Here is a 27500-nt window from a genome sequence, read left to right on the forward strand (position 1 = left end):
AGTGAAAAAGTCCATCTCACATCAAAATCCAGCCACATATTTGTTTAGAGCTGTTTTGGACTATTGTGGCTTGTAAGCGCTGCTTGATCAGTGCAGATTTCTCTCCTGATATAGACCAGAACACTTTTTCACTGGAGGAAGCATTATTATGGATTATGGACTTGTATTTTAGCCAGAAGCAACAACATTAATCTACTGCAGTAGTAATAATAATAATCTCATCATTTACTCACCCTCACATCATTACAAACATCTATGACTTTTTTTTCTTTTTTTTTCTTTTGTGGAACACAAAATATATTTAGCAGGTAATATCACCCCCCCCCCCCCCCCCCCCCAAAAAAAAAAGCATAATAAAGGTCATCCACATATACACATTTATTCAGCTTGTGTGATCATTTGTTTGACTGTCGTTTGACCGCTCAAGCAAAATGAATAGTTTAATTTTCAGAACAGACCTATACAATCGATGACATATTGACCACTCACACTTAAATAAAATCATATTACTACAATAATTCAGCATGATTGACACAGAGAGAAGATTAAAGGGTCTTAATTTCTCAGAAGTGCATTTCATGAATAATCTGGCATCACTCTGTGTGTTTGTGTATTTTCACACTCTGCAGTAATGAAAACAGGCTCCGCTATAAACGCAGTGTTTGCATATTCATCACATAATTTTCATGTCATGTCTATTAATTAGAGGCGTGTCTGTGAGCGTTTGGAGATTGTCATCGCTTCCGTAATTAAAATATCGCAGCTGAAGGCAGGGAAATCAACACACGCACAACACACAGAGAAAATATTCAGGCCTAATTTAAGATGAATGTATTTGAACTGATAAACATGCATAACATAAAGCTAATTAGTTTATTTTAAAACTTTGTAATCCAAATCGGATAGAATTTTTATATGCAATTCAAATACATCTTAAATTTAGGCCTATATACTGTATATATACTGTGTGTGTGTGTGTGTGTGTGTGTGTTTTCTTGCAAAACGTTAATGAAGACCGCAGAGAAAAAGATTACATTTGAATGTATTTTTTAATAAATGCATGTTCAGTGTTAAAGGAAGGAATGCTGCAGAAATAAATTACAACCGAAACTTGCACTCTTGACCTGAAGTGTGTGAATATCTTGGATGTGTGTCCTACATTAAACAGCCTGCAACAGATGAACACACACACACACACACACGTTTGTTTTTGTGAAAAGTGGGGACATCCCATAGGCGTAATGGTTTTTATACTGAACAAACTGTGTGTGCTATTGCCCTACACCAACCCTACACCTAAACTTAGCCCTCACAGGAGACTGCATTTCAACTTTCCCCCCAAAAAACTCACTCTGTATGATTTATAAGCGTTTTGAAAAGTGGGGACATGGGTCAATGTCCTGAAAAGTCACCTTCACCTTGTAATACCTGTGTCATACCTGTGTCATTATACAAATTTATGTCCTCATTTGTCACAAAAACGCACACACACACACACACACACACACACACACACACACACACACACACACACACAGACACACACAGACCCACCACTGTGGAAAGAGTTTGTGAAGCTTAAATCACAGTCACTTCAAAACAACTACACACAAACAACCGCACAAACACACACGCAGAGACAGACACACACACACACACACACACACACACACAGACACACTCACCCTTTGGATGTTGGCAGGAGTTCTCCTCTGACTGGCATTTGACATTTTCATCTCGGTACAAAGAAAAATAACCCATTAAGAACAGACGTGATTCTCCTCATTATAAACACAGTGTGTGTGGGTGTGTGTGTGTGTGTGTGTGTGTGAGTGAGAGAGAGAGAGAGAGAGAGAGAGAGAGAACTAGATGATACACTCAGACTGCAAATGGAATGAAAACACTACAAAAAAATATATAAAAATGATATATACACTCTAAAAAAATGGTGCTATATAGCACTAAAAGTGGTTCTTGGCTCATAATCATAGGGGAACCACTTTTGGTGCTATATAGCACCAAATCATTAAAGGTGCTAAACAGCACCTTTGTCAAATGGTGCTATATAGAGCCATAAGAGGTGTCATATTGCATTGTATTTCTTCAATAAAAAAGGTGCTAAACAGCACCAACAGTGGTTCTTTGGCTCGTAAAGAACCTTTAAAGGGGCTCAAGATTCAAGAGATTCAAGAGTTTTATTCGTCACATACACAATTATACAGAGTATAACCAGCAGTGAAATGTAAGTCAGGTCCGCTCCAAGGACAGTGCAATTATAAAGTATACAAATATTAAGAGAAGAAAAGTAGAAAAAAATAAAATAAAAAAAAATAAAATAAAAAGAATAAAAAGATAGATAAAAATATAAATATAAATGTGCAGGTCAGTATGTTGTTGACTTAAATAGTACTAAGAGGAATGTGCAAAATAATGTGCAAAAAAGTTGTACAGGGTATATAATAGCAGCAATATGAGGTAGAGAAAAATTATGAATAGCTTATTGATATGGTGATATTTACATGGAGTCAAGTGATGTTATGACACAGAGTTAGAGTTTAGGAGCCTGATGGCCTGGGGGAAGAAGCTCCTCCTAAGTCTCTCAGTTTTTGCCATCAGGCTACGGAAGCGCTTACCAGATGGAAGCAAAGTGAATAGCTGGTTACCAGGGTGATTTGAGTCCTTGATTATTTTGACAGCTCTATTTTTGCAGCGTTTGAGGTAGATGTCCTGCAGAGAGGGGAGAGCAGACCCTGAGATGCGCTCAGCTAAGCGCACAACTCTCTGTAGTGCTTTGCAGTCCTGATTGGAGCTGTTTCCATACCACACTGAGATGCACTGAGTCAATACACTTTCTATGGTCCCTGAATAGAAAGTTTTCAGGATTGCTGGTGAGACCCTGAATTTCCTCAGCTGTCGCAGATGGTACAGTCTTTGCCTGGCTTTCTTAACCTGTGTTTGGATGTGTGTAGTCCAAGTCAGGTTCTCGGAGATGTTTACGCCGAGGTACTTGAAGCTACTCACCCTCTCCACAGGGGTCCCACTGATCATAAGAGGTGTGTAGGGCTGCTGCTGTCTCTTCCTGAAGTCCAGGTTCTTTGTACAGAAGTGGTGCTGTATACAGTATATCACCCCCAAAGAACCACTGAAGAACCATACAGGAGCTTAACAGGTTCTGTATAAGGTAGCGGTGCTATAGCTCCTCAGTCATGCCAAAGAACCGGTGAAGAACTGCTGAAAAACCACTGAAGCACCAAGATTTGGTGCTATACAGCACCAAAAGTGGTTCCCCTATGATTATGAGCCAAAGAACCACATGTAGTGCTATATAGCACCACTAGTGTATATACACACACACACACACACATACCCATATGTATAAGTTGGTGTACAATGTACATTGGTGTTTGGTGATGAGTTTTTTGCTTGAGGTCTGCATTTAAAGTCACACCAGAGGTGTTCAGCTGGGCTTAGGACTTTGCTTTATGCAGACCAGTCAAGTTTTTCTACACTGACTGAATCAATCATTTCCTTTTGAAACTTTCCTTATACACAGAGGCATTGTCATTAGAAGGGGGTGTCCCAATACTTTTGTCCATATAGGGTATGCATATATATATATATATATATATATATATATATATATATATATATATATATATATATATATATATATTAGCATTTTCTATATACAAACACATGCTTTTTCTGAGGTAAACGTGGTGCTTGGTGCTTGCAAAACTATTTGAATAAATGCATTTTGAAAATTTGATCATTTAAATAAATTGCTTAACACTATGGATGGTTGTCAGAGCATTGATATATTTCTAATGTGTTCTCGGTGGTTATTTGCATGAAGGTTTAAGGGTGTTTGGATCGGTTTCTAGATGGCTAGAGTCTGAAGAGTCCATCCTCAAGTCTCTGTGATATTCTGTAGAGAGAGAGAGAGAGAGAGAGAGAGAGAGAGAGAGAGAGAGAGAGAGAGAGAGAGAGAGAGAGAGAGAGAGAGAGAGTAACAGCTTGCAGGTTCACTAACGGCAGGCATTAGACTCATCTTCACTTCACTGATAACAGAGCCTTCAGAAACACTTCCAGATATGTAACTAATCACACAAAAACAGCCTCAGTATGTGTGTGAGTGTGTGCTCTTGCTTTCAGCATATCCTTCTGTAAATCTCCCATTAAACTGGAGCTGTTTCATTTAAGAATCACATCTTAATTAAGTCCATAAAGCAACTAATCGGAGTCATGTGGCCACAGCAGCTTTCACAGCGATACACGCTCCAGACACCCGGAAACGCTCCGTGTTGTTTTGCAACTTTATCCGGTCACCACTGAGAACCCAAAACGCCCGAGATATGGCACGCAGAGAGTTTACCCACAATGCACCACAGAACGGCACAGCATGCCTGAGCCTCGGGCTGCCAAACGCCAATCAATTATTCATCCGCTCTTCATCTCGTCTTCCTCCCCTCCTCTATGGTTCTGGCTTCATCATGCATACTTAAAGCTGAGGCACGCGAGAGGAGCGTCAAGCACCGAAAACATAGTAAAAACATAACGACTCTCTTTAAGAAAAACCCAGACAGTTACTTTAAACCATCTGAGGGTGTGGAAAGAGCTGTGATAGACTGAAATCAAGCATCAATCTGCCTGCCTGAAATCAAACTGCCTGCCTGAGAGTCTCATCGATCAATCAAAGCTTGTGTTGCAATGTCAAATTTTCACAAATCATGACAGACTGCAATTTACGCAAACACTTTTGAAGTGTGTACTCTGTCAGGGATTTTCAAATATGCAAAAAGACATGCATCAGAATTTGCAAGTACAAATGTTAGAGGTGTAAAAAATGCTATCAGACATACATTTATGGAATTTAATATACTGAATTTCAATAATATTCTATATATTTGCTATAATACTCTGTGAATTACCATTCATGTCTATTCAAACTATAATTCTGTTCCTACTAAATAAACAAACACCAAATCCAGATCTCTAAACTACTGTGGCTGTGGATATGTCTGATTATAACTTCAGTTTTTTATTTTATTTTATTTTCCTAAAAAAAATGCTGAAACACTAATGTAGATATTGAGCATATTTCTGACCAAAGAAATACTGGATAGACTATCAAGCTTGCTCAAAATAAAATAAAACAAAATAATCCAAATTTGGAAGACATTTTATATTGTTGCTATTGTTGTAGTTGCTAATAATAATAATAATTGTATACATATTTATGTAATAACATCTTCCAAATATGCTGAAAACAGTAATGTAGATGTTAGGTGCATTTCTTATGAAAGAAAATGTAAAAACTGTTTGGACTATCAAACTCACTCAAAATAAAAAATAAAAAAAATTATTTACCCTTTAATAATAATAATAATTTTATTATTGTTATTATTATAAATAATAGTAAAATAAATAAAAATTAATACATTTTAACAAATTATGGACACATGCATCCTGACACACACCATAGTTATAATTCTGTTTTATTATGAAATTGTAATCAAATTAAAAATGCTATATTTAGACCCCTAACTAGCACTGATTAAAGCTGTGTCCTTATATGACTGACCCCCTTTATGACGTACTGTTTGTGTTAGCATTACTTTACAATTCATTATTACTTCACTATTAGCTTCATACATTTAAGAAGTGTGGCAGCTTTGTTTTATAGTGCAGTCTCAGCACTAAATTATCATGGGGATTCAGTCTGCTGAGGACAAAATATCAAAGGAGCCAAATTCTGTTCTTTATGCATTTTTCTTTTACCTTAAACACACGCAGAAGAAACCCTCAGGAGCAGAAGACACCATCACACTTTCAACACAAGCTCTCCATCCAAGAACTAGGAAGTTTTTAGCCAACAGTTTTTGTCATAAAAAAAAAAAAGCCATCACAATTGGACAAAATGCAACTGCACAATTAAAGTTATTCTATTACGGCTTTCGCGAATAAAGTGAAAATGAAATGAAAACAGTCCACTTGAACATTAAATTCAGATCTCATGTTGCAACAATTTAATTTTACCTGTTTTAAATCAGTGTGCATTATATACAATCACACTCGATTCTGTTGAGCGGATGAATGCAGCTGAGTCATCGCTGAAACACTGGAGTTTAGTTTAGTGTGCACGCTCACTGACTGAATTCTGCAAAGTGCAGATGTATGTGTGAATTAAGAGATTCATTTCAGTGTAAATAGCTCCAGTAATTATAACGGGAGTTCTTTTGAGAGCTCTTACCTGGCTCTAGACTTAAGTCAGTGATAATCTTCTTTGATTTGATGTAAATATTCTTTTCTCGCTTTCAGTAGACCTATATAATTTACTCGCTGTTTGAAAAAACAAGTTTTATTAAATTGTACCAGCAGGCACAGGATGTCAGGTTGACGTTGGACATGACATCGGACAGATGTTGCATTTTGGTTGAGAATGAAAATCGGGTTGAGGTTAGTATTTGATGCCAATATGACACTGAGTTAATGTTGGATTTCAGTTACACATCCTAAAAATAACAAATATCAACGTCAGCTGACGTCGGTATCGGACATGAAATTAACATTGATATTAGAAGTTGAATTGGCATTGTATTTTGGTCATCTGACATTGCAACCAAATATCAAAATCTTATGACGTTATCAGTCGTATTAAAAAGGCAGCGGCTATTTGCATTAAGTGTAAATAGCAATGGATTCTATTTACACTGTTAAAATAGCAATATTTTCTGCTATTTATACTACTTATTGCAAATAGTGGCAATTATCTGCACCTTGGTATTGTAATACATTATAAAACAGTACATAATAATATCATATTGAGTGCAAATTATATTATCTTATTGGGGCAATAAAGCCCTACACCTACCCGATACTTTTATTTTCAACTTTTTGATTATTTCCTTCATTTTTGTTGTAAATAAATGCCTTTCTGATGCGATATGAGATTTGAAAAGGAAGGAAAAAAGTTCCACAAAAGGCGGGTTCGAACTCGGGTCGATCGCGTCAAAAAGCAAGCACCTTACCATTTCCACCACTGAAACTAATATAAAAATGAGCGTATTTTTTTTTATTGTTGACTAACCCAATCACGCGTTAGTGGGTGGAGTTAGTGTAAATGGCCTTTACCAACAAGGCTGGCTATTTGCACTTAGTGTAAATAGACACTCCATATTAAAAATGTATTATGACATGACACCCATATCTGGTACTTGCCTAAAAAGTTGGGTTTATGATGTGTGTAGTTAATTGAATTAATTGAATAATGAATTGCTCGTTTTAAAAATATTACTGACATTTGTTATGAAACCCACTTTGAATATTACATGCACACGATAACTATCATTAACTCAACTCACAGTAAGTAAATCTACTTCACCAGCTCATTACTCTTAAACAGCGATGCTATAGAAATATACAGAAGTACCACAAAAATGGAAGTTCAAAGACAAAATTCTAAAGATGGCGGCGCGCTTGTTTCTCTGACACATAACGCCAGATTACACTAATATAAGGCACTTTTACCCAGTTTTGGGAAGGTTACTTAAATAAATGCTTGAATAAATAGACTGTACTCTATTCTATAATCTATTCTATAGTCCTAAACTCCTGAAAAATTGGTGTCTCATATTTTAGAGCAGTAAATGCAATTTGGGAAAGAAATCAATTAAATATGTGTGTGTGTGTGTGTGTGTGTGTGTGTGTGTGTGTGTGTGTGTGTGTGTGTGTGTGTGAAAATAATCAGATATAATCCCCTTTGTAATCGTTAACATTTTCATAAGTAACTGTAATTTAATTACAATTATTTATTTTTTTTTCTCAGTAACTGATTATAGTTGCATGTAGTTTGTAATTAAATTATGTAATTCCATTAGTAGTTCCTCCCCAACACTGCTTTTAGCTTATGTCTACGAGACACGACTCCCACTGTAAAGATGGATCATTAAAACTCTCTTTTACGCGCTGGCAAAGTTTCAGATTCCTCATAATCAGTGATGCACTTTCTGATTTTGACTCTTTCATGTTTCACACGCACTAATCCCACACGCTCGGCTCTGGTTTTGCTGACCGTGTTGTTCAGTTGTCCTAAAGAGACATAAAATGATGTTAGCATATGTTCTCTCTCGTTCTGTGTCTCTTGCGCTGCTCCAGTCCTTTAGGGAACGAGCTGTAATTATGAAACACCATTCGGAGCAGATTTTACTCATTAAACTTTCTTTCTGCTGCTGGAAAGCAGCCTTATTGCACGATCTGTAATCCCAATGTGATCTCATTAGGTTTTGTAGGTATTCCTATGAAAAGTTCCAGCACACATACATTTTTTTTCCAGACATTTGGAGAGAAAATATAAACATCATCTAAAATGTAAACAAATTAACTTTACATTTCATTAATAAGTAAATTTGCCATTAAAAGTCTTTCTCAGACCATTTTTTCCCATTGTTTACTAAGAAAATATGAGATAAATAAGAGAGTTTATGAGATATGTATTTGAATTGCATATACAATTTTCATTGATTTAGTCTTAACACAAACAAACAAATAACTCTGTGATGTTATACATATTTGTCAGACAAATATAAAATGAAATGTTATAAGCTTCCTGTAATAGTACTAATAAACTGAATGTGTTTAAAATGCACAAATACACAAAAAACAGATTATTTAACCAATATTTATACAGTATCCAATTTGTTTCCGTCTCAACTACCCAGAAGACCCTAGCAACCGCCCAGCAACCATCCAGCATCCAGAACACCCTAGCAACTGCCTAGCAACCATCCAGCATCCAGAACACCCTAGCAACTGCCTAGCAACAAATCCAGCATCCAGAACACCCTAGTAACTGCCTAGCAACCACCCAGAACACCATTGGAATCACTAAGCAACCATACAGCATCCAGAACACCCTAGCAACTGCCTAGAAACCACCCAGCATCCAGAACACCCTAGCAACCACCCAGGATCCAGAACACCTAGCAACTGCCTATCAACCATTCAGCATCCAGAATACTATAGCAACCACCTAGCAACCACCAAGCATCCACAACACCCAATCAACTATCTAGCAACCACATAGCAACACCCTAATAACCACATAGGCAAGGCAAGGCAAGGCAAGTTTATTTATATAGCACATTTCATACACAGTGGTAATTCAAAGTGCTTTACATAAAAGAAAGTGAAATAGACATTAAAAATCAATAAAAACATGGAAATTTGCAACACTTCAGCCATATTTCGAATACATTTGTTTAAACAATAACCAGATTTACACTGATACTAAGTAATTTGAATACATTTATTTTGAAAAGATGATTATTTAAAAAAAAAATGCAAATAGGTAATAATAAACTATGTCATGATTTTTTGAATGTAGATATATATATATATATATATACACACTTTTTTACCACAATTTACTTTTTTATTAGTTTAATTACTGCATGAAGAAGTGAGATGCATCAAAGTGAAAGTGCTTGTCTGGAATGACGGTCAATGAAACAGACTGACAGTATTCCACATTAACACTAAAAAAATTCCACTGCTGTGATCATGTGTTACTGATGAGGTTTGTCTGTATGATTCCCTGACTCACTTACATGCTAACGGCGTGTGATCAGACAGTGGTGCCTTCTCTCCGTATGATGAATATTCATGAGCACCTGCACTTACTAAGACCACAGTTTTACACATGAATGTTGGACATGCCAGAGTTCGTCCCGCTCGCGTGTGTACGTGTGTCTGTCGGATGGATGCGGGATATTAGACAAACATTCTGTTGTTTAAAATACGACGTACTATATAAAGAAACAAAACAGCAATGTTAACATCAACTTTGCAGGTTTGATCATATACAAAGAAGTCAAGTAGTGTTTTGTTTTGTTTAAATATAATTTATATCAGGGTTATTATAGTTAACATAACTGAAGCCAAAAAAATAAAAAATAACTTTGTTAATTGGAATGAAAGAAACAATAACTGAAATAAAACATAAAAAGTACATCAGTTGCCAACATTTCTCATTTCTGTTTAGTTCAATTTTAAACACTAAAATATATAAAACTAACTCCTCTAAGGCTAATATATAAAAGTTAATAAAACCCTATATAGACATATTAGCTTATTTTAAATATTAAAAATGATAAACAAAATTAATAAAACAACTAAATTATTAAAACTTTAAATTAAAGTGAAGAGGCCTAGGAAGATTGTGTCATCAAGCAGCATGCAGACTCAACCCGAGTAAAACAAGCAAAGTTTCACAAAAGTCAAATATTTCATTGTGTTTGGGGCAAATATCTGCACTCCTTGAATGCCGAATTTGGGGGCTGTAGCTAACTGCTGTAATTACTGTTAAAAAAAATAAAATGTTGTTTCATCTTAAAATAATTTGTTACCCCGCTGACTTAAAATGTTTAGTTTAGGCAACTAAAATATTCCACTTGTCCCTTAAATTAACATTGAGTATCTTAAAATGTCAAGTTAAAGTTAAACAAATTAAAGTTGAAACAACCTTTTGAAACATTTTGTTTTTACAGTGCACTTAAAATATAAAAATAATATATAATTCAAAATAATAAACAATAATAGTATATCAATTATACTAAAATGATTTACACTGATTTATATACCATTACAATATTTTATAATATTTTTAATTATTTTTTTATAATGTTTTTTTAAACTATAAGTTTAAGCTATTTTGTTTTGTGCTTTCTTCAATTTTCTTTCAGTTTTAGTCATTTAAGTCGTATGTTTTATTTCTAATTTTTGATCTAATATTTATGTTTTATTTCAATGAACACAAACATGTTTTAGTTAGATGAGATTAGTTTTAGTTAACTGACAACACTGAAGTCTATCATATATAAATAGCAATGCAATGCTAAAATTTGTTCTGCAACTGCATGATTATCAACAGAGAGGATTGGTTACTGTGTTTTACACACATGCGGTTTGCTTAACAGGTTTTATCATCATGCAAAATAGAAACTTCACATACACTCATCACTTCAATCACTTCAAATATATTTCATTCATATCTGTACATCTCTAAGTTTCGGATTCGTCAACACCATCAATCCTCTAATATAGAGTCTAGTCACAGTCGTGTAGATCTGAATCCGAATCATGGGAGAACATCAGGACTTACAGATGCACTGCTGAACCGTGTTACGAGCTCAGCTGTAGAGCACTTCAGCCCCTGAGGGTTTATTGATATATCCACACACACACACACACACACACACACTCGCGCCCACAGCAAGCAGCACGTTAACGCCATTAGCATGTCATTAAGAAGCAGATGAGCACCCAGATGCTGCGTGCTAGCCTTCCAGCGCCCTGTGTGCTCCGACATGAGCTGAATACTCGCACAAACACAAGCTCTTCAGTGCCAGTCTGTGTGTGTGGGGATCAACACATAGGACAGGCTCAGCGGAAAAACGCTGACATTTACGTTGCTTCTTGCACGTTTGGCTACACTTTCAAAGTGAAGGTGCGTTCGGTTTTATTCGAAACAGCTGAATGTGAGTCTGGCAGCGTTTTATTACGATGGCTGACGTATTGAAGCAGTTCAGAAGTGAAGTGTCCAGTGAGCAGAGTATAGGGTATAACGCGTTACACAGTAACTGTATTCTAATTACTTTTCCTGATAATGCAGTAAAGTAATGCCTTACATTTTAAATTGATGTAATTTGATTACAGTTACTAATGTCAATAAAATTACATTACTTAAGTTACAAATGCAGTATTGTGAAAAAATATTAAGTAACATGCATTTTAAAATTATGTTTTGCTCGTCAGTAATAAATGACAGGAGAATTCAAGCTAAAATGCAGACCAGTTGTACAATATTTAGATGCAAAAAATGTTGCACTCGATTTCACATGTTTAAGTCTGGCATTATAGTTTGGGAAAAGTTCAATTAGTAAATGCATATATGTTTATGTCATAATGACACTAATATAAGTTTAAAAATGACTCGGAAATGATCTCCTCCACTGAATCAAGCCACGCATCACATCACGTTCGTCTTCTGAGGTACATACAAGGCTTATTCCTCACAAAGCATCTTCTTCCAAAAACAAAAAGTAACCTAGATGAACTTGATGAATCTTCACGCTTTGTTTACAGAGGTGATGTGGGCTTTTCGCACGTGCTGCACGTGAATGTGACTACAGTACAGATAATAAGTTCAGATGGAAAAGACTGTAACTCGCGTTGGTTTCATATATTACTTTATCAGAGAATATTTGTTTTTGACATTACATTTAAAATAGACACATCAAGCTTTCTTTAGATATATTTCTCATGTCTCCGTGTCAAGTATTCGTCGAGTTTTCCTTCATTTTTTTGAAAATATTCGCAGAGACTGAGATGGCAGAAACCGCACCCTGTTTGATTTCTTTATTTTACAAAAGCACAATGTTTTGTTGATATTGTGAGTGTATGCAAATAAAAGTAGACCTTTTACAGTTTCAAATGAGGTATTACTCTTATCCGTACAATTAAAAATGACGGAACGTTTTACGTTCTTTTTGCTGTTATCAGGAAAAAATGCAAGTGATCGTTCAAGCAGATGTTTTTCGGTCAATATTAAAAACGGAAAGAACTATGAGTTTCACTTTGTAGCGTATTTTTTAGGTTTGATAACTTGAAAAGTAAAGTAAACTTGAAAGTAATGTAATTAGTAATCTGATTACTTTTTAAATGCAGTGAGTGAAGCCAAAAGTGCCTTCGGATTTATCAAAAAAAAATATAATGTGAATCTGGCAACATTTTATTATGGTTACTGATGTACATTTCATGACAAATTCAGAGTGATATGTCCAATGAGTGACACTAAAAGTGCATTCAGTTTTATCTGGGAATCTAGCAATGTTATATTATGTTGGTTGACGTACAACTTGGAAATTAAATGTTCGGAAAGGAAATGTCCAATGAATGGTGCTAAAAGCATGCTCAGTTTGACCTGAAACATGAATCGAACATGAATCACAAACTGAACATGAATCTGAAAATGTTTTCAGTGGCTGACGTACATTTTGCAACACTTTCAAAGTGAAACATGTAGTGAATGACAGCGATTTATTTTATTCAAAACAGATGAACATGAATCAGTCAATGTTTTACTCCACCTACGAATTGAAATGTTCATTGAGTGAAGCTAAATTTCAGATTTATCCAAAAGAAATTAAAGTGAATCTGGCAACGTTTTATTATGATGGTTAACATACATTTTATGGCACTTTCAAAGTGAAATATCCTGTGAGTGGCAATAAAAGCACATTCAGTTTTATCTGAAACATTATCATGAATTTGGCAACATTTTGTTAAATTGACTGATATAGGTTTTGCAACACTTTCAAAGTGAAATATACGGTGATTGGCACTAGAAGTGTGTTCAGTTTTAAGTTAAACAGAAAAACATGAATCTGGCAACATTTTATTACATTGGCTGAGCTACGAACTTCGGAAACTAAATCGGTAAATGCCACTGAAGGGTTAATGCATATTTAACATAATGCCTACTTTAAACTTAACAAAAGAAAACGTGACATTTGCTAAAGCGACCATGCTATCGTAGCTTGATCTTTGAGCACTTTTATTGTGTTTTACAGTGAACATAATAAAATTGCGATGCTATACCAGGTGAACAACTAAACAAGTTTATTACATGGGAAAAGCCATAAAAGAAAAGTAATGATCTAATCAATAAATTGAATCTCTTTTTCTCTGGCACTGGGATCCGATACATCCCTCCAGACTCCATTGATCGGCACATCCTTTGAAAGCTTTCTTTGGAAGTGCTTGATTTTAGAGTATTATAGAAGGAGGTAAAGCTGGGTGGAGAAACACACCAATATAGAGCGAGAGAGATTTCACACGCATCAATTCTCTCACGACCTCCATGAAATACATGCTCAACACGGTAAAAAGAAATGCCCCTAAAATCAGAGCCATACAGTACTTTAATAACATCTCAGGAGGACCATTAGTCATTGAGAGCGAGAGAGTCATTACACCTCACTGAGAGAGTCATCAAAGCAATGCCTCACAGACAGAGATACTACTACACCACTGCACAAGAGCTCACCGAGAGACACAACACCTCGAGTGCTCCGACATCAGGAGATTTCAACTTTCCATTGATCTCTTTAAATAAAAGTTTTGTGTACTATGATAACATACTGTAATTTTAAGGCAATACTGGTAACACTTTATATATAATGCATTAATAAAATTAGTTTTAATGTATTATTTACATCTTCCGATGCACCCACAATGCATTGCATGAATAATTGTAACCACAGTTTTAATATATTATGACTATGCACTTTTAGAAAGTATAATGCATTAAAAAAACACAACAAACCAACCTTATTATAATGCATTTTAACTTTGGTTACAATTAATTATGAAAAGATATAATGTATTACAATGTACATTATGAATACCTTGCATGGGGAAGTCGTGGCCTAATGGTTAGAGAGTTGGACTCGTGATCCAAAGGTTGCGGGTTCGAGTCTCCGGCCGGCAGGAATTGTAGGTGGGGGGAGTGAATGTCCAGCGCTCTCTCCACCCTCAATACCACGACTGAGGTGCCCTTGAGCAAGGCACCGAACCCCCAACTGCTCCCCGGGCGCCGCAGCATAAATGGCTGCCCACTGCTCCGGGTGTGTGTTCACGGTGTGTGTGTGTTCACTGCTGTGTGTGTGCACGTTGGATGGGTTAAATGCAGAGCACGAATTCCGAGTATGGGTCACCATACTTGGCTGAATGTCACTTCACTTCACTTCACTTCACTTCACTTCACTTCACTTCACTTCATTATATGCATTATACATAAAGGCAGGTTTAACGGCAATATTCTCTATAATTTTATGATTTTTACTGTACTTTTTTCAATTGAAAGTACCGGTTTATACATGTAACACTACTCTAACAGTCTAAAGAGAAATCAATTCTGTAAGCTAAATCTAAAATAAATACTTAATTGTAACTAAATAAGTAAAAAACTTGATTGTTTATATTTATTATTGTATATTATTGTGGGTTTTGTACAATGGAAACAATAAACAATATGTTTATTTGCAATTTTTACACAAAAAATAGTATTTATTTAAAAAATATAGTATATAATGCTGTTCGAATCTTTGCTGTCAGAATTTTTTTTTAAAGAAATGAATACTTTTATTTAGCAAAGATTAATTAAATTGATCAAAAGTCACAGTAAAGACATTTATAATGTTAAAAAGTTTTATATTTCAAATAAATGCTATTATTTTCAACTTTCTATTCATCAGAGTATCCTAAAAAAATTAAACACATCATGGTTTCCACAAAAATAGTCAGCAGCACAACTGTTTTCATCATTGATAATAATCAGAAATGTTTCTATAATCTCAGTTTAACATCTAAAAATCTGGCGCATCGTCTTATTCACTTCAAAGTCATTCATAGAGCATACATAACTCCTTACAAAAGATTCAAAATGAAACTACAATCAAATTTCAACTGCCATATATGTAATACTACATCATCAGGTACTTTTCTGCATATGTTTTGGGAATGTCCTATCACTAGCAGTCTATGGACACATGTAAACCTGGTTTTATCATCCTTACTGAAAATCGATTGGTCAGTTAACCCAAGTTTGTGTCTTCTTAATGATGATTCTGGTCTTTGTATAAGTTCGATGCAAAAGAGAATGTTGTTTGCTGGTTTTACAGCTGCGAAGAAGACAATAATACAGAACTGGTTTACACCGCATATGTGTTGGAAAACATATTGGATCCGTAGCCTCTTGCAAATAGTGTCTTGTGAATGTACAACAGCACGAATCAATGGAGCCAAGCCTTCTACCATTGATGCTTGGCAGTGCTTTCTCTTTGAAATACGTGACTGTATGGAGGAGTGACTTCTATGGGTTTCTTTTTTCGGTCCTTCCTTTTCTCCCTCCTTTTGACTGGACTTTGAGATGTTGAGTATGTGTCTGTTGTTTTATTTTATTATTTTATTTTATTTTCTTAATATATTGTTGTTTTTTTTATGTTGTGTTATGTATGAAAAATAAAAAAAATGTTGATAACAAAAAGAAATGTTTCTTGAGCAGCGAATCAGTATATTAGAATGATTTCTGAAGATCATGTGATACTGAAGACCGGAGTAATTGATCAAATGATTTTTGATCAAATAAATACAGCTTCGGTGAGCAAAAGAGAGTTCAAAAACAGTGTATTTTTATGGGAAAGGGAATGAAAAGTTACAAAAGAGCTCAAAAAATATGACCAGTTCAGGATATATAGTTAAATTAGAAAAATAATATTGCATATTTACAGTAACATAATAAATGCAATACATAATATAATGTATTAAATGAATGTAATTTTTTTTTTACTGACTTATTGTTTAAAAAGCAAGTGGTTGCTCTGCCCAGCATTCAGCACCATGGACAGCAACATTCACACTCTATTACACACAGGAACCCTTCATTGATCGCTCTTAATGATTACAGCAGCCATACGCCATATTCCAGCCATCTAACCATTCAAGAGACAAGTTTCTGTCATTTAAGTCTCTAAAGAAACTGAGGGAGCCTACACAATCCGTCTGTCAGCGCCACCGGAGGCCGTAACGATTATGAATGGGCAATAAGACACAGCTGCGGCCTGCTTGACGCTCGGCCACGTGGAGACCCGCGCTGCGGGAACGAGCCAAGTGTCATAAAGCAGTAAAACGCCGACTCGTAACCAGAGGATATATAAATATGTGAGGGGACGAAAACCTTTTTAGAGAGGTGAACGCTGAGGAGAAACTGATCCGGGCTGCTCTGGAATGAAAAGGCCTGATGGATTTATGGGCTGTACGTGCAAATACTCCAGCGGCAGAGTTTTCAGTCAGAGGATGAGAGAGAGAGAGAGAGAGAGAGAGAGAGAGAGAGAGAGAGAGAGAGAGAGAGAGAGAGAGAGAGAATGAGCATGCTCTTTACCTGCACAAACACCATTTATACTGTACTTTACACTATTTATTTTACAATACATAAACTGTATTGCATGCTAAGTGTTATTGCACTGCCAGGGTGTTTGTACTTGTACAGTTTGCTATCCTGTTTTATTATGCACTGTAAAAATTCTAAATTCCTGTGCTATATTCTACTCCTTTCTACTCTATTCTGTTATAAAGCTATATGTGCGTCATTTATTTATTTATTTACTTACCCGTTGAGATACAATATCTCTTCTATCAGGGAGTCCTGGTCATGTGTACCATCTGAAACTTTTCAACTATTCTTTTTACATTCTATTACACTTTATTTCATTATTTTTTTCTACTTTTTCATATAAATATAGAGAGACTCCTCAGTTTAATTCTATTCTCCTCAATTCTGTTATAGTCTGTACTGTACACTGTTCTGTTCTATTATTCTCTGTATAACTCCACTCCATTCTACTGTTCTCTATTCTGTTCTATATAATTCCATTCTATTTTACTATTCCATTCTATTTTATTATTCTCTGTTCTGTTCTACTTTCTGTTCTACTATATTCTGTTCACTGTTCTGTTATTCTCTGCAACTACATTATATTCTGCTGTTCTATATTATGATCTATTCTATTCTATTCTACTCTACTCTATTGTACACTGTTCTATTATTCTCTATATAACTCCTTTCAATTCTATTATCTTTTCTTCTGTTATGATTTATTCCACTGTACACTTTTCTGTTCTACTCTATTCTACTGTTGTATAGTCTGTTCTATTATATTCTATTCTTCAAAACACTCTACGGTTCTATTTTTCTCTATATAACTCAATTCTACTGTTCTACTGTACACTTCTATTCCATTCCATTGTTCTCTTTACAACTCCACTCGATTCTACTGTTCTATATTCAGTTATAGTATATTGTATTCTACTGTACACTGTAAACTATTATTCTCTACAACTCCATTCTATTATACTGTTCTCTAATCAGTTCTTTTGTATTCTTCTCTATACAACTCCACTTTTACTGTTCTATAATCAGTTATTGTATATTCTATTCTACTGTGCACGGTTCCATTATATTATTCTATAACTCCATTATATTCTACTGCTCTCTATTCTATTGTACAATTATATTGCATTCCATTCTTCTCTATACAACTCCACTCTATTATACTGTTCTATATTCTGTTCTACTGTGCACTGTTCCATTCTATTATTCTCTATAACTCCATTCTATTCTACTGTTCTCTATTCAGTTCTATTCTATTTTCTCTATACAACTCTTCTCTATTCTACTGTTATTGTTAGCTATTCTGTGCAACTCTATTCTGTTCTTTTCTATTCTATTGTACACTATTTCTTTCCTATTCTTTTCTCTACAACTACATTCTATTCTACTTTTCTATATTCTGTTCTGTTCTCATCTACTGTACACTGTTCTATTCTATTCTGTTCACTACTGAAGGTGAAGCATGAAATTGTAGCTCATACTGTGTTGCAAACGAGAGAAAGACATCAGAAGAGAACAGAAGGAGAGAGAAGTAGTGTGCATTAATCCTTGAACACCATGTTTCTGTGTGTGTAAAGAACGCAGGTGAATCCTCAGGGGCGTTCACACAGGACGCGTTCTTGCGTTCAAAAGCAGACAGACGCAGCGCACTGGGATGGAACTGAACGCAGGGGGGCTCGCGGCACGTTTCTAAAAGTTGTGCATGTTTGAAAACGGACACACACACAAAAAACGCGCGTATACGACATAATATTATATTCAGCTAACGGATATGCGCGCTTGACTTGATAAAAGAGGCGATCAAGCGGCTTCATGCGAGGGGAAAGGCGGTATCAGGGCGTTGCTAAGAGGTTAGGTGATTCGCTCAGAGTCCGATAAATAAAAATGTATTTAAAAAATGTAGCCTTATAGAAGTTATATAATCATTTATTTACTAATTATTTATATTAATACAACAATTAATATAATAATTTGATATTTTATGCATTATATAATAATTAATAAATATTTCATTTTTAAAAGTTTTAACTTTTATTCTTTTATTTTTTATATAAAAAATGTAAATGTAATGTTTTTGAATATGTTTAATGTTTAGATGTTTACATTTTAAATGTCATATATTGCATTTAATTGTTTTTAGTTTTTTTCTAGGAATATTACATATATTTAGATATATCGGAAGTGAGTGTTTTAGCGTGTTACTATGTGGTCGCTCGGGCGTTGTTATGATGTTCGTTTCCTGTCAAAAGAATCATCCCTCAAGTCATTTTGATATTCTGGTCTGTTTGTGGCTCGGGTCTCTCCGTCAGTATGCTCCTGTGGGATTTTCCACCGTTTTCTGGTCCAGCAGGTGAACACGATGCGTCTGGTCACTCTCAGTAAAAAGACGCGTGCAGTAAAGACACATGGTTTGAGGAAATCCGTTCACGTCTGCGCGATGAGTTACTCGCTCAAGTTTAATTGGTATGCTTAGGGGTTTGTTTTAATATCTAGCCGTATGAGCAGTAGTAACAGCGGTACTTGCCTTAGCAAACATAGCTGAAAAACCGAAGACCTCAGAGGCAAAGAGCGCAGAGTGAGCGTGCGCGCATCTCTCTCTCTCTCTCTCTCTCTCCCTCACACACACACACACACACACACACACTCTCTCTCTCACTCACTCTCAAGCGTTCATCCGGACAGATTCTTCTTCTTCTTCTCTCTCCAGTGGATACTGCGGGGAACACACGGATTGCCTATAGGATGGATTGCTGAAACTCCCTTTGCGAGATTACCCATTTATTTCCTTTCATTTCCCTCCCGTCACACTATCTCTTCTCCATCCATCCATCCATCCATGAGTCCAGACGGGTTCTGATTGGGACAGAATGCGGATCCTGGTGTTGATTCCGCTGCTGTGGGGACTCAGTGAAGGGGCTTTTCCCAGCAGTGTCCAAATCGGTGAGTTACACTTCTAACATGATGGCTAGATAGGCACTTTATTTACCCCACGAGGAATATCGAAGTGCAACAGATACGGTGTGCATAGTGCATAATAATTCACAATAAGTAATCTATACACTGCGTTATACAAATACACAGAGATATGCGTCTAAAATAGGGGTTAAAGCGTCTTCTTTTTCTTTTTCTTTTTTTTTTACCTAAAGAGCCTTGTGTGCTGTAATGCCTCTTTGTTTTGTGGTTTAGGGGTTTCGTTCTTGCACTGTTCTCCTTAAAGGACCCTAAAAATGTGCTTTTGAGCCCCAAATGCGTTAAGCCAATTAACTTCTTAGCAAAAGATTATGGGAATCAAATTTAAAATTTAAGAATCAGACCACATATTGGTTGACCACTATTTTTAAAATTGGGACAATTCATTGGATGCAAAGGGGACAGCTGAGGGGGCAATGTCTTTTGTGATTACGGCCCTACAAAGTGTCCAAGATTTGGTGCTATTTAAGAATATGTTCTTAAATGTGATATTTAATGGTTGTAGACTGGATTGTAATTCTCTGCATGTGCAGTGTTATTAGGGTGGGATTATGTTTTCAAGGGTTTAGAGTACTTTAGCATGCATGAGTTGTGGTCATCATGATGAAGACTGTGGTCAAGTGCATGTTGAGTGCGCTTTTGTGCCTTTTATGGCCAGTTCAGAGCATCACTGCAGTATGTCTTGTCTTTCTGTACTTGTGCGATGTGGGATGACCTCTTCCTATCTGAGTCCGATCAAAGTTTCCCATTTCACCAGATTTGCAGCTCTATGTTTGATTAACATTAACAAACCACTATGCATGCCCGCCCACCTCTCTCTCTCTCTCTCTCTCTCACACACACACAGACACACAGTTCCCTCTCTTTTTGCAGGATGTGTCGTGCGTGTGTGTTCAGTCACTGCATTGCTCATTGAGATGGAGAGTCTCACGCCATAATGAGATGCGGCCGCTGACTTGTGCGCCTTTGACAGCACTGCCGATAAAGTTAATATGCTAAATACGGACACACACACACTCACAGAGAGCGAGAAAGAGAGAGAGATGCACAGTTGCACGCAATGCCTAATGACATTTACATACCGCTGCAATGCAAATGCACAATGCTTCTGTTGTTCGTCGCAAATAAAAGCACGTTATGGGATCTCCAATTGCAGTTGAGCCAAAACATCCATCAGAAAGACAGAAGAATTGGGAGGATGTGATGAAACAGAACGTGACACTGACCCTGCCAAGTGCAGACACGCATGCTCTGGTGACACCAACAACAAATGCGATCTTCCACACAGATAATTTCCATGATTAAAGGGACAGTTCACCAAAAAATTAGCATTTAACTCACCATGCATGTTGTTCCAATCCTGTTTGACTTGCTTTAATCTGTGGAGCACAAAATTAGATGTTTAGCAGGATTGTTCACACTGCTCTACACTCTTACAAATAATGGTTCTTCATTTGGCATTGATGGTTCCATGAAGAACCATTAACATCCACGGAAACTTTCCATTCCCCAAAAGGTTCTTTACGCTATTAAAAATGAAGGTTTCAAAAGGGTTTTTTGGTAGTGATGCTATAGTAGAACCATTTTTGGTTCCACTATAAAGATGTTTTGTTGGAATGGAAAGGTTTGATGTTAAAGATTCTTCATGGAACCACTAATGCCAATAAAGAACCTTTATTTTTAAGAGTGCATAGTGGAAAAGGATGCTTTAGATTTTCAAAATGTTCTTCTTACTAAGTAAAAATGGTTCTGATCACTAAAAGGTTCTTTGGGGAACCGAAATAGTTCTTCAATGGCATTGCTTCGAAAATCCCTATCTGGAACTATCTGTATTTTTAAAGCAATAGTTCACCCAAAAATGTAAATTTGCTTAACATTTACTCACCCTAAGGGTGTTCAAGATGAGTTTGTTTCTTCATCAGATTTGGAGAAATATAGCAGTCCATCACTTGCTCACCAATGGATCTTCTGCAGTGAATGGGCGGTCCAGAATCAGTCCAAACAGCTGATAAAAAACATCACAATAATCCACAAGTAATCCATACGTAATCCATACCACTCCAGTCCATTAATTAACATCTTGTGAAGTGAAAAGCTGTATATTTGTGAGAAATAAGCACCGTTTACAATCTGAAACAGTCCAAAACAGCTCTTAACAAATATGTGAGTGGACAACAGGAGATGGATTTTTTCACTGGAGGAAGCATTATTATGGATTATGGACTCGTATTTGGCCAGAAGCAAAAGTTTGAAGTTAAAACAGCTTATAGTTGGATTTGAACACACAGTTTTGGCTTCTCCAGATGTTAACTGATAGACTGGAGTGTTGTGGAATGGATAACTTGTAGATTATTGTGATGTTTTTATCAGCTGTTTGGACTCTCATTCTGACGGCACCCATTCACTGCAGAGCATCCATTGGTGAGCAAGTGATGGAATGCTACATTTCTCCAAATCTGATGAAGAAGCAAACTCATCTTACTCTACATCTTGGATGGATGAGTACATGTTCAGCAAATTTCCATTTTTGGGTGAACCATTCCTTGAAGGGTGTATTTTGTACAATAAAAGTGGATGCAGACGAAAGCAAATGAGCTCCTAAAGGACAGAAAATCATTCACATTTTTGAACATTCCAAAGTGATGCATCAAGATTTGACGTTGACAATCAGAGATACATGAGAACCAATGGCGTTTAGAGTTATTGATGTCCCATATTTGGAAGTAAATGCAAGCTACAGCTGAGCGTATGATTTATAATGAAAGAAAAACAGAAAGTCATGCAGGTAAATGAACAATTTTCCACTTTAGGGTGAACTATTCCTTTAGGATTCATAAGCACCTCTTTTCTTTCCTCTTTGCAGTCACTTACTCTTTCTTCCTCTCGCTCTTTCCAGGTGGCTTGTTTATAAGAAATACAGATCAAGAATACACAGCTTTCCGGTTGGCCATATTTCTCCACAATACGAGTCCGAATGCCACGGAAGCCCCTTTCAATCTGGTTCCACACGTCGACAACATCGAGACGGCCAACAGCTTTGCTGTCACCAATGCCTGTGAGTAAAAGATGTCAAAAGTTACGTGACACAAATCTAAAACTGAATCGAGTGTGTTTTGATTAGGTTCTTTTCATTGTTCAGAGTCACATTTGACTTAATGAAGAGTGAAAAACTGATGCTTTCAAAACATTGATCTGTGAGTGAGTTTGAGGGCAGGACTTTTTGTTTGACCACCAATTGCAGACGAGGTGGGGCGTTGGGAGTGTCTCGTTATTTTTGCTGTTCTGTGTGGGGAAATGATACACTGCAAAGAGCAGCCTTTTCATTTATTCAGTGTGTTTGGCGCATGCATATACCTTAACATCAACTCTTGACCAGCTTTCAGCATGCTTTGGTGTGCATCTGTACGTTTCTGGGGTTGTTAGGATGGTTGTCAGCTGATTCATTTTCAGTTGTCTGCGATTCAAGTCAGAAACAAAAAGGGTTGTAGTTCAGAAATGTTCTCAAAGCAGACACAGACACAAGTGCTTGAGCATTGCAAGTGTATAGCCTGTTTGCATACTGTAAAAACCTCAGCACTCAAGAGGCCATAGAGATTTTAAAACCCTTTTACCAGTTAAGTTCAATTAACACAATCCACTTTGTGCATTAGATTCCTTTACATATCTGTACTTCACCATTTGTCAATGGCACTTACCTTTTTCATTGATTTTAGTGCAGTAACGATCAATGTTTGGACAGCAGGCCTAAAACATGTCACTTTGGGTCCCGCTCAGATATTGTGCTTCACTGGATGTCAGTGAGAGAGTCATAAGCATTGGAAAAAGCATAAAAGCATATTGAGATGAAGTGTAGTGTTCATTGAGCTTTTAATTAATGTACTGTATTTATGTATTGCCTTTTCAGTATGATGATTGTGTGAGCTTTGAAATGGTCTGGCTGGGAGACTATATTGTTCAGATCTGCTCTCTTGACTACTGGCATTTGTAAATATTGCAAAACAGATCCAACACTGGTCAATTATTTTAATTTAATTAGTGGATGTGCAGTTTTAAAGAAGTAATCTTAGAGAAAGATTAAGCAAACATTATGACTTCTGCGGCATCAGATTTCAGCAGTTTTATTTTACTATTATTTATACACTATTATAGTTTATATTAATATTTTTAATGAGCTTTTTTGTGCATTTTAATTTAATTTAATTTTTATTTTTTTGTAATTGTGTTATGTGCTTTTGTCAATTATTATTATTCAGTATTATTACATTTAATTATTATTACTATTATTCGTTTATTTATTTATGTATTTATTACTGTTTAGGTTTATATTTTTAAAGTTTTAATTCATATTTATGTCTAGTTTGTAATTTTGATTTCATGATTTTCAGCTTGATATATTGATTTTTAATAGTTGTAATTTAATGACAATAACCTTGGCTTAAACTGGTGGTGAAACTGAAAAACCGCCAACTCTTTTCTTCCATATTGTTACATATGGAATGTAACAGATTATCAACAAAGGAAAAATGTGGGGCGGGGACTTACTTTTAAGCATCAGTTGTTGGATGATAAGATGTGGGCGTGGCATGGATGAAGGGGCGGAGTTTAACCTGACTAAAGTATCAGAGAAGTCCTACATGCATCACCAGAAAGAAGTCCAGAATGGCCAGTTATGACGTTTCGATTCGATATTATGAAACATTAAAAAAAAAAAATGCACAAGTGATCAAAATAAGATCAATAACATGCATTTAAACAAACAGATAAGATGATTTTTAATTTCATGCCACTTCAAAGAAACCAGAAACCAAAATACTGATTTAAAGAGCCTATAATGAATCAAAGAATCTCAAGACACAAGAAAAGGTACAAAAGCTGTCACTGGGCCGGTTCCCTTGCAAAAGGAACTAATATGTACCGTTTAGGTACTAATATGTAAACTTTAGGAACTAAAATATATCTTTAAGATGCCCAAATGCACACTTTAGGGGTAAATAAAGCACAAAGGTGGACCGCCCCAGGGACTTTTTTTGTGTAAAGAATCTTCCAGCAGCTCAAGCCTAAACAGCCAAGAATGGCTCTTGATAAGAACTTAAGGAACCGCTGAAGAACCTCTATGAGCAAAAGTCAGACAGGGACCAACCGAGACGAGTCAATCCCAGTTTAACCTCTCTCCCGCTGGGCACCAACCTCTCGCACTCCTGCGCGCTGGACGCCCAGCCTGAGTCTGCAGAATCCGCTGCTGTCCTGATGCAGCAGTGTGTGTGTGTGTGTGTGTGTGTTATCTCTGCCCTGGCTGCCTTCCAGCTCTTTTAGCCCTCATCAGCTGCGGAATACTGACAGCTTTGGGAATGAAGTGTGTGTGTGTGTGTGTGTGTGTGTGAGAGAGAGATGGAGAGAAGTGAAGTTAATCATTTCCTGCTCGTCTCCTCAGGCTGCAGGAGAGAATAAGGAGTGGAAAGGGTTTTCTCTTTTATCCTAACACACCTTTATCTGAGCGCTTAAAAGCAGCGAGCAAAATCAATCTCTGAATGAGTTTCAGCTGAGAGAGGGAACACGTGATGAATGGAATCAGGAGATGGAGGGATTTATTTAATGAAAGGGGAGGAATGAAGAAATTACGGGAATGATATGTTGTCAAATGCAGGGGACAGAAGGAGAAATGGAGGGAATGAGAGGGAGGAGATAAAAGAGATACAGGAGAGAGAGAGAGAGATAAATGGATGGGTGTGTCGTGACCTTTGTGCAGCAGTAAATGTTTAGAGCACATACTGAGAGAGAGAGAGAAAGAGAAAGAGAAAGAACTATCTATCTATCTATCTATCTATCTATCTATCTATCTATCTATCTATCTATCTATCTATCTATCTATCTATCTATCTATCTATCTATCTATCTATCTATCTATCTATCTATCTGTCTATCTGTCTGTCTATCTGTCTATCTGTCTGTCTATCTGTCTGTCTGTCTGTCTATCTATCTGTCTGTCTGTCTGTCTGTCTGTCTATCTGTCTATCTGTCTTAATGTCATGTTGGGTTCATTTGTGGTGCTTCAGTTTAATCGGGTTAATCAGAGTTCAGTCCGCTCTCACACACACACACGCACGTTGTGTTTTCGTGTTTAATGGTTTTTATACTGAACAAACTGTATTTTCTATCACCCTACACCAACTCTACACCTAAACCTACCCCTTACAGGACACTTTCTACATGTTTAGATTTTCGAAAAACTTCATTCTGTATAACTTAAACACTTGTTTTCTCATGGGGACCAAAACATGTACCCACGAGGACGAGGCTTTCGGATTTTGCCATAGCTTAGGGTTTACCAGGACCACACACACACACACACACACACGCGCGTGCGCGTGCGAGGGTCGCAGTAGAACTAATTTTAAATAAAATTAAGCTTCATGACGCTTCTTTTGTGACGCTCTTCCCTCGTCATCATCATCTCAACAAAGCATCACAGACATCAAATAATCCACCACAACACACACACATACACATGTTCTCGAGCCGTGTGTGTGTGGATTAAACTTCACGTCTGCTGAATCACACAGCCAGGAGCTTCAGTCTCTCACTGAATGATGTGTGTTTGCTCTCTAGTCGAGTGAGTAATGCATGAACCTGTCTGTGACCTGTGCTCTGAGTGTGTGTGTGTGTGTGTGTGTGTATGTAAATGTTTATCCATGTGTTGCTAGATCTTGATGTCTTGAGTTGGTTCAGTGAATCTCTTTACTGACTCATTCATTTATTCACCCACAGCAATTGTCTCAATGTTGCATCAGAACGTGTGTTTGTGTTTCTGTCATTCATGAGAGAAAACATCATTTATCATGAAGACAGACAGCACAAGCACATTTTACATGCAAACACTTGACAAAAAAGGTAAAAATGATAACAGTAGATGTAGTAGTGTGGAAAATGTAGATAAAAAGTGTTATATGTAACACATTAATTTTAGTGGAATTAAAATGCCTATTATTAACTAGCCAAATTTCCAAAACGCATGGCGACATAAACAGTCTTTGATCATTTTCCTGAATTAGAAAATCTAAGATAAATTCTGAGAAACATAAATGATTAATTCACCTCCTGAGAAGAAAGTCGTTTATCTGACAGACACAAAATGAATGAAGCACTCGTGAAGGAACCATCTCTAAAGTCCACTAAAAATCATAAAAAAGCAGCTCCATTCAGTTCAATTAAAATACAGAATGATCTAAAATGCCTGTCCATTCTTTTTAAAGTTTTATTTATTTTATAATGTTTTATACTACAGAATTTGATTTATAACCACATACAAATGGATTCAATCTGTGACAAAAAATGGATTGAAACCAGTGTTGTTAATCTTAACAAAAAACTGTTCAAAATAGTTTTTGGTAATTGAAATAAATGTGAAATCAAATAAAATACAAATATTAGATACCTTAATAAACAAAGGAAAATTAGAATTTTTGGCATGGCAACTACCTGAATTAAATAAGTTTAAGTTAAAGCATTTAAATGACTAAAT

The 27500-nt window shown here is 36.2% G+C and overlaps 2 protein-coding genes across 3 annotated transcripts in view; one reads left to right on the forward strand and one right to left on the reverse strand.

Moving 5' to 3' along the window:
- The window catches only part of LOC306851007 (claudin-19-like), a 564676-nt gene that overhangs the window by 364618 nt on the left and 172558 nt on the right, over positions 1–27500 (reverse strand). The gene's annotated exons all lie outside the window — the stretch shown is intronic.
- LOC306851859 (glutamate receptor 4-like) overlaps positions 19879–27500 on the forward strand; it is a gene marked incomplete at both ends in the record, with an annotated part of 83331 nt that continues 75709 nt past the window's right edge. For both annotated transcript variants that reach the window (XM_079388335.1, XM_079388336.1), the window contains 2 exons: positions 19879–19951; positions 22878–23036. In XM_079388335.1, coding sequence (XP_079244461.1) covers positions 19879–19951; positions 22878–23036 — 232 coding nt within the window. The remainder of the gene's footprint in view (positions 19952–22877; positions 23037–27500) is intronic.

Source organism: Barbus barbus, assembly GCF_936440315.1.
Source record: "Barbus barbus genome assembly, chromosome: 31".
NCBI classification, from domain to species: domain Eukaryota; kingdom Metazoa; phylum Chordata; class Actinopteri; order Cypriniformes; family Cyprinidae; genus Barbus; species Barbus barbus.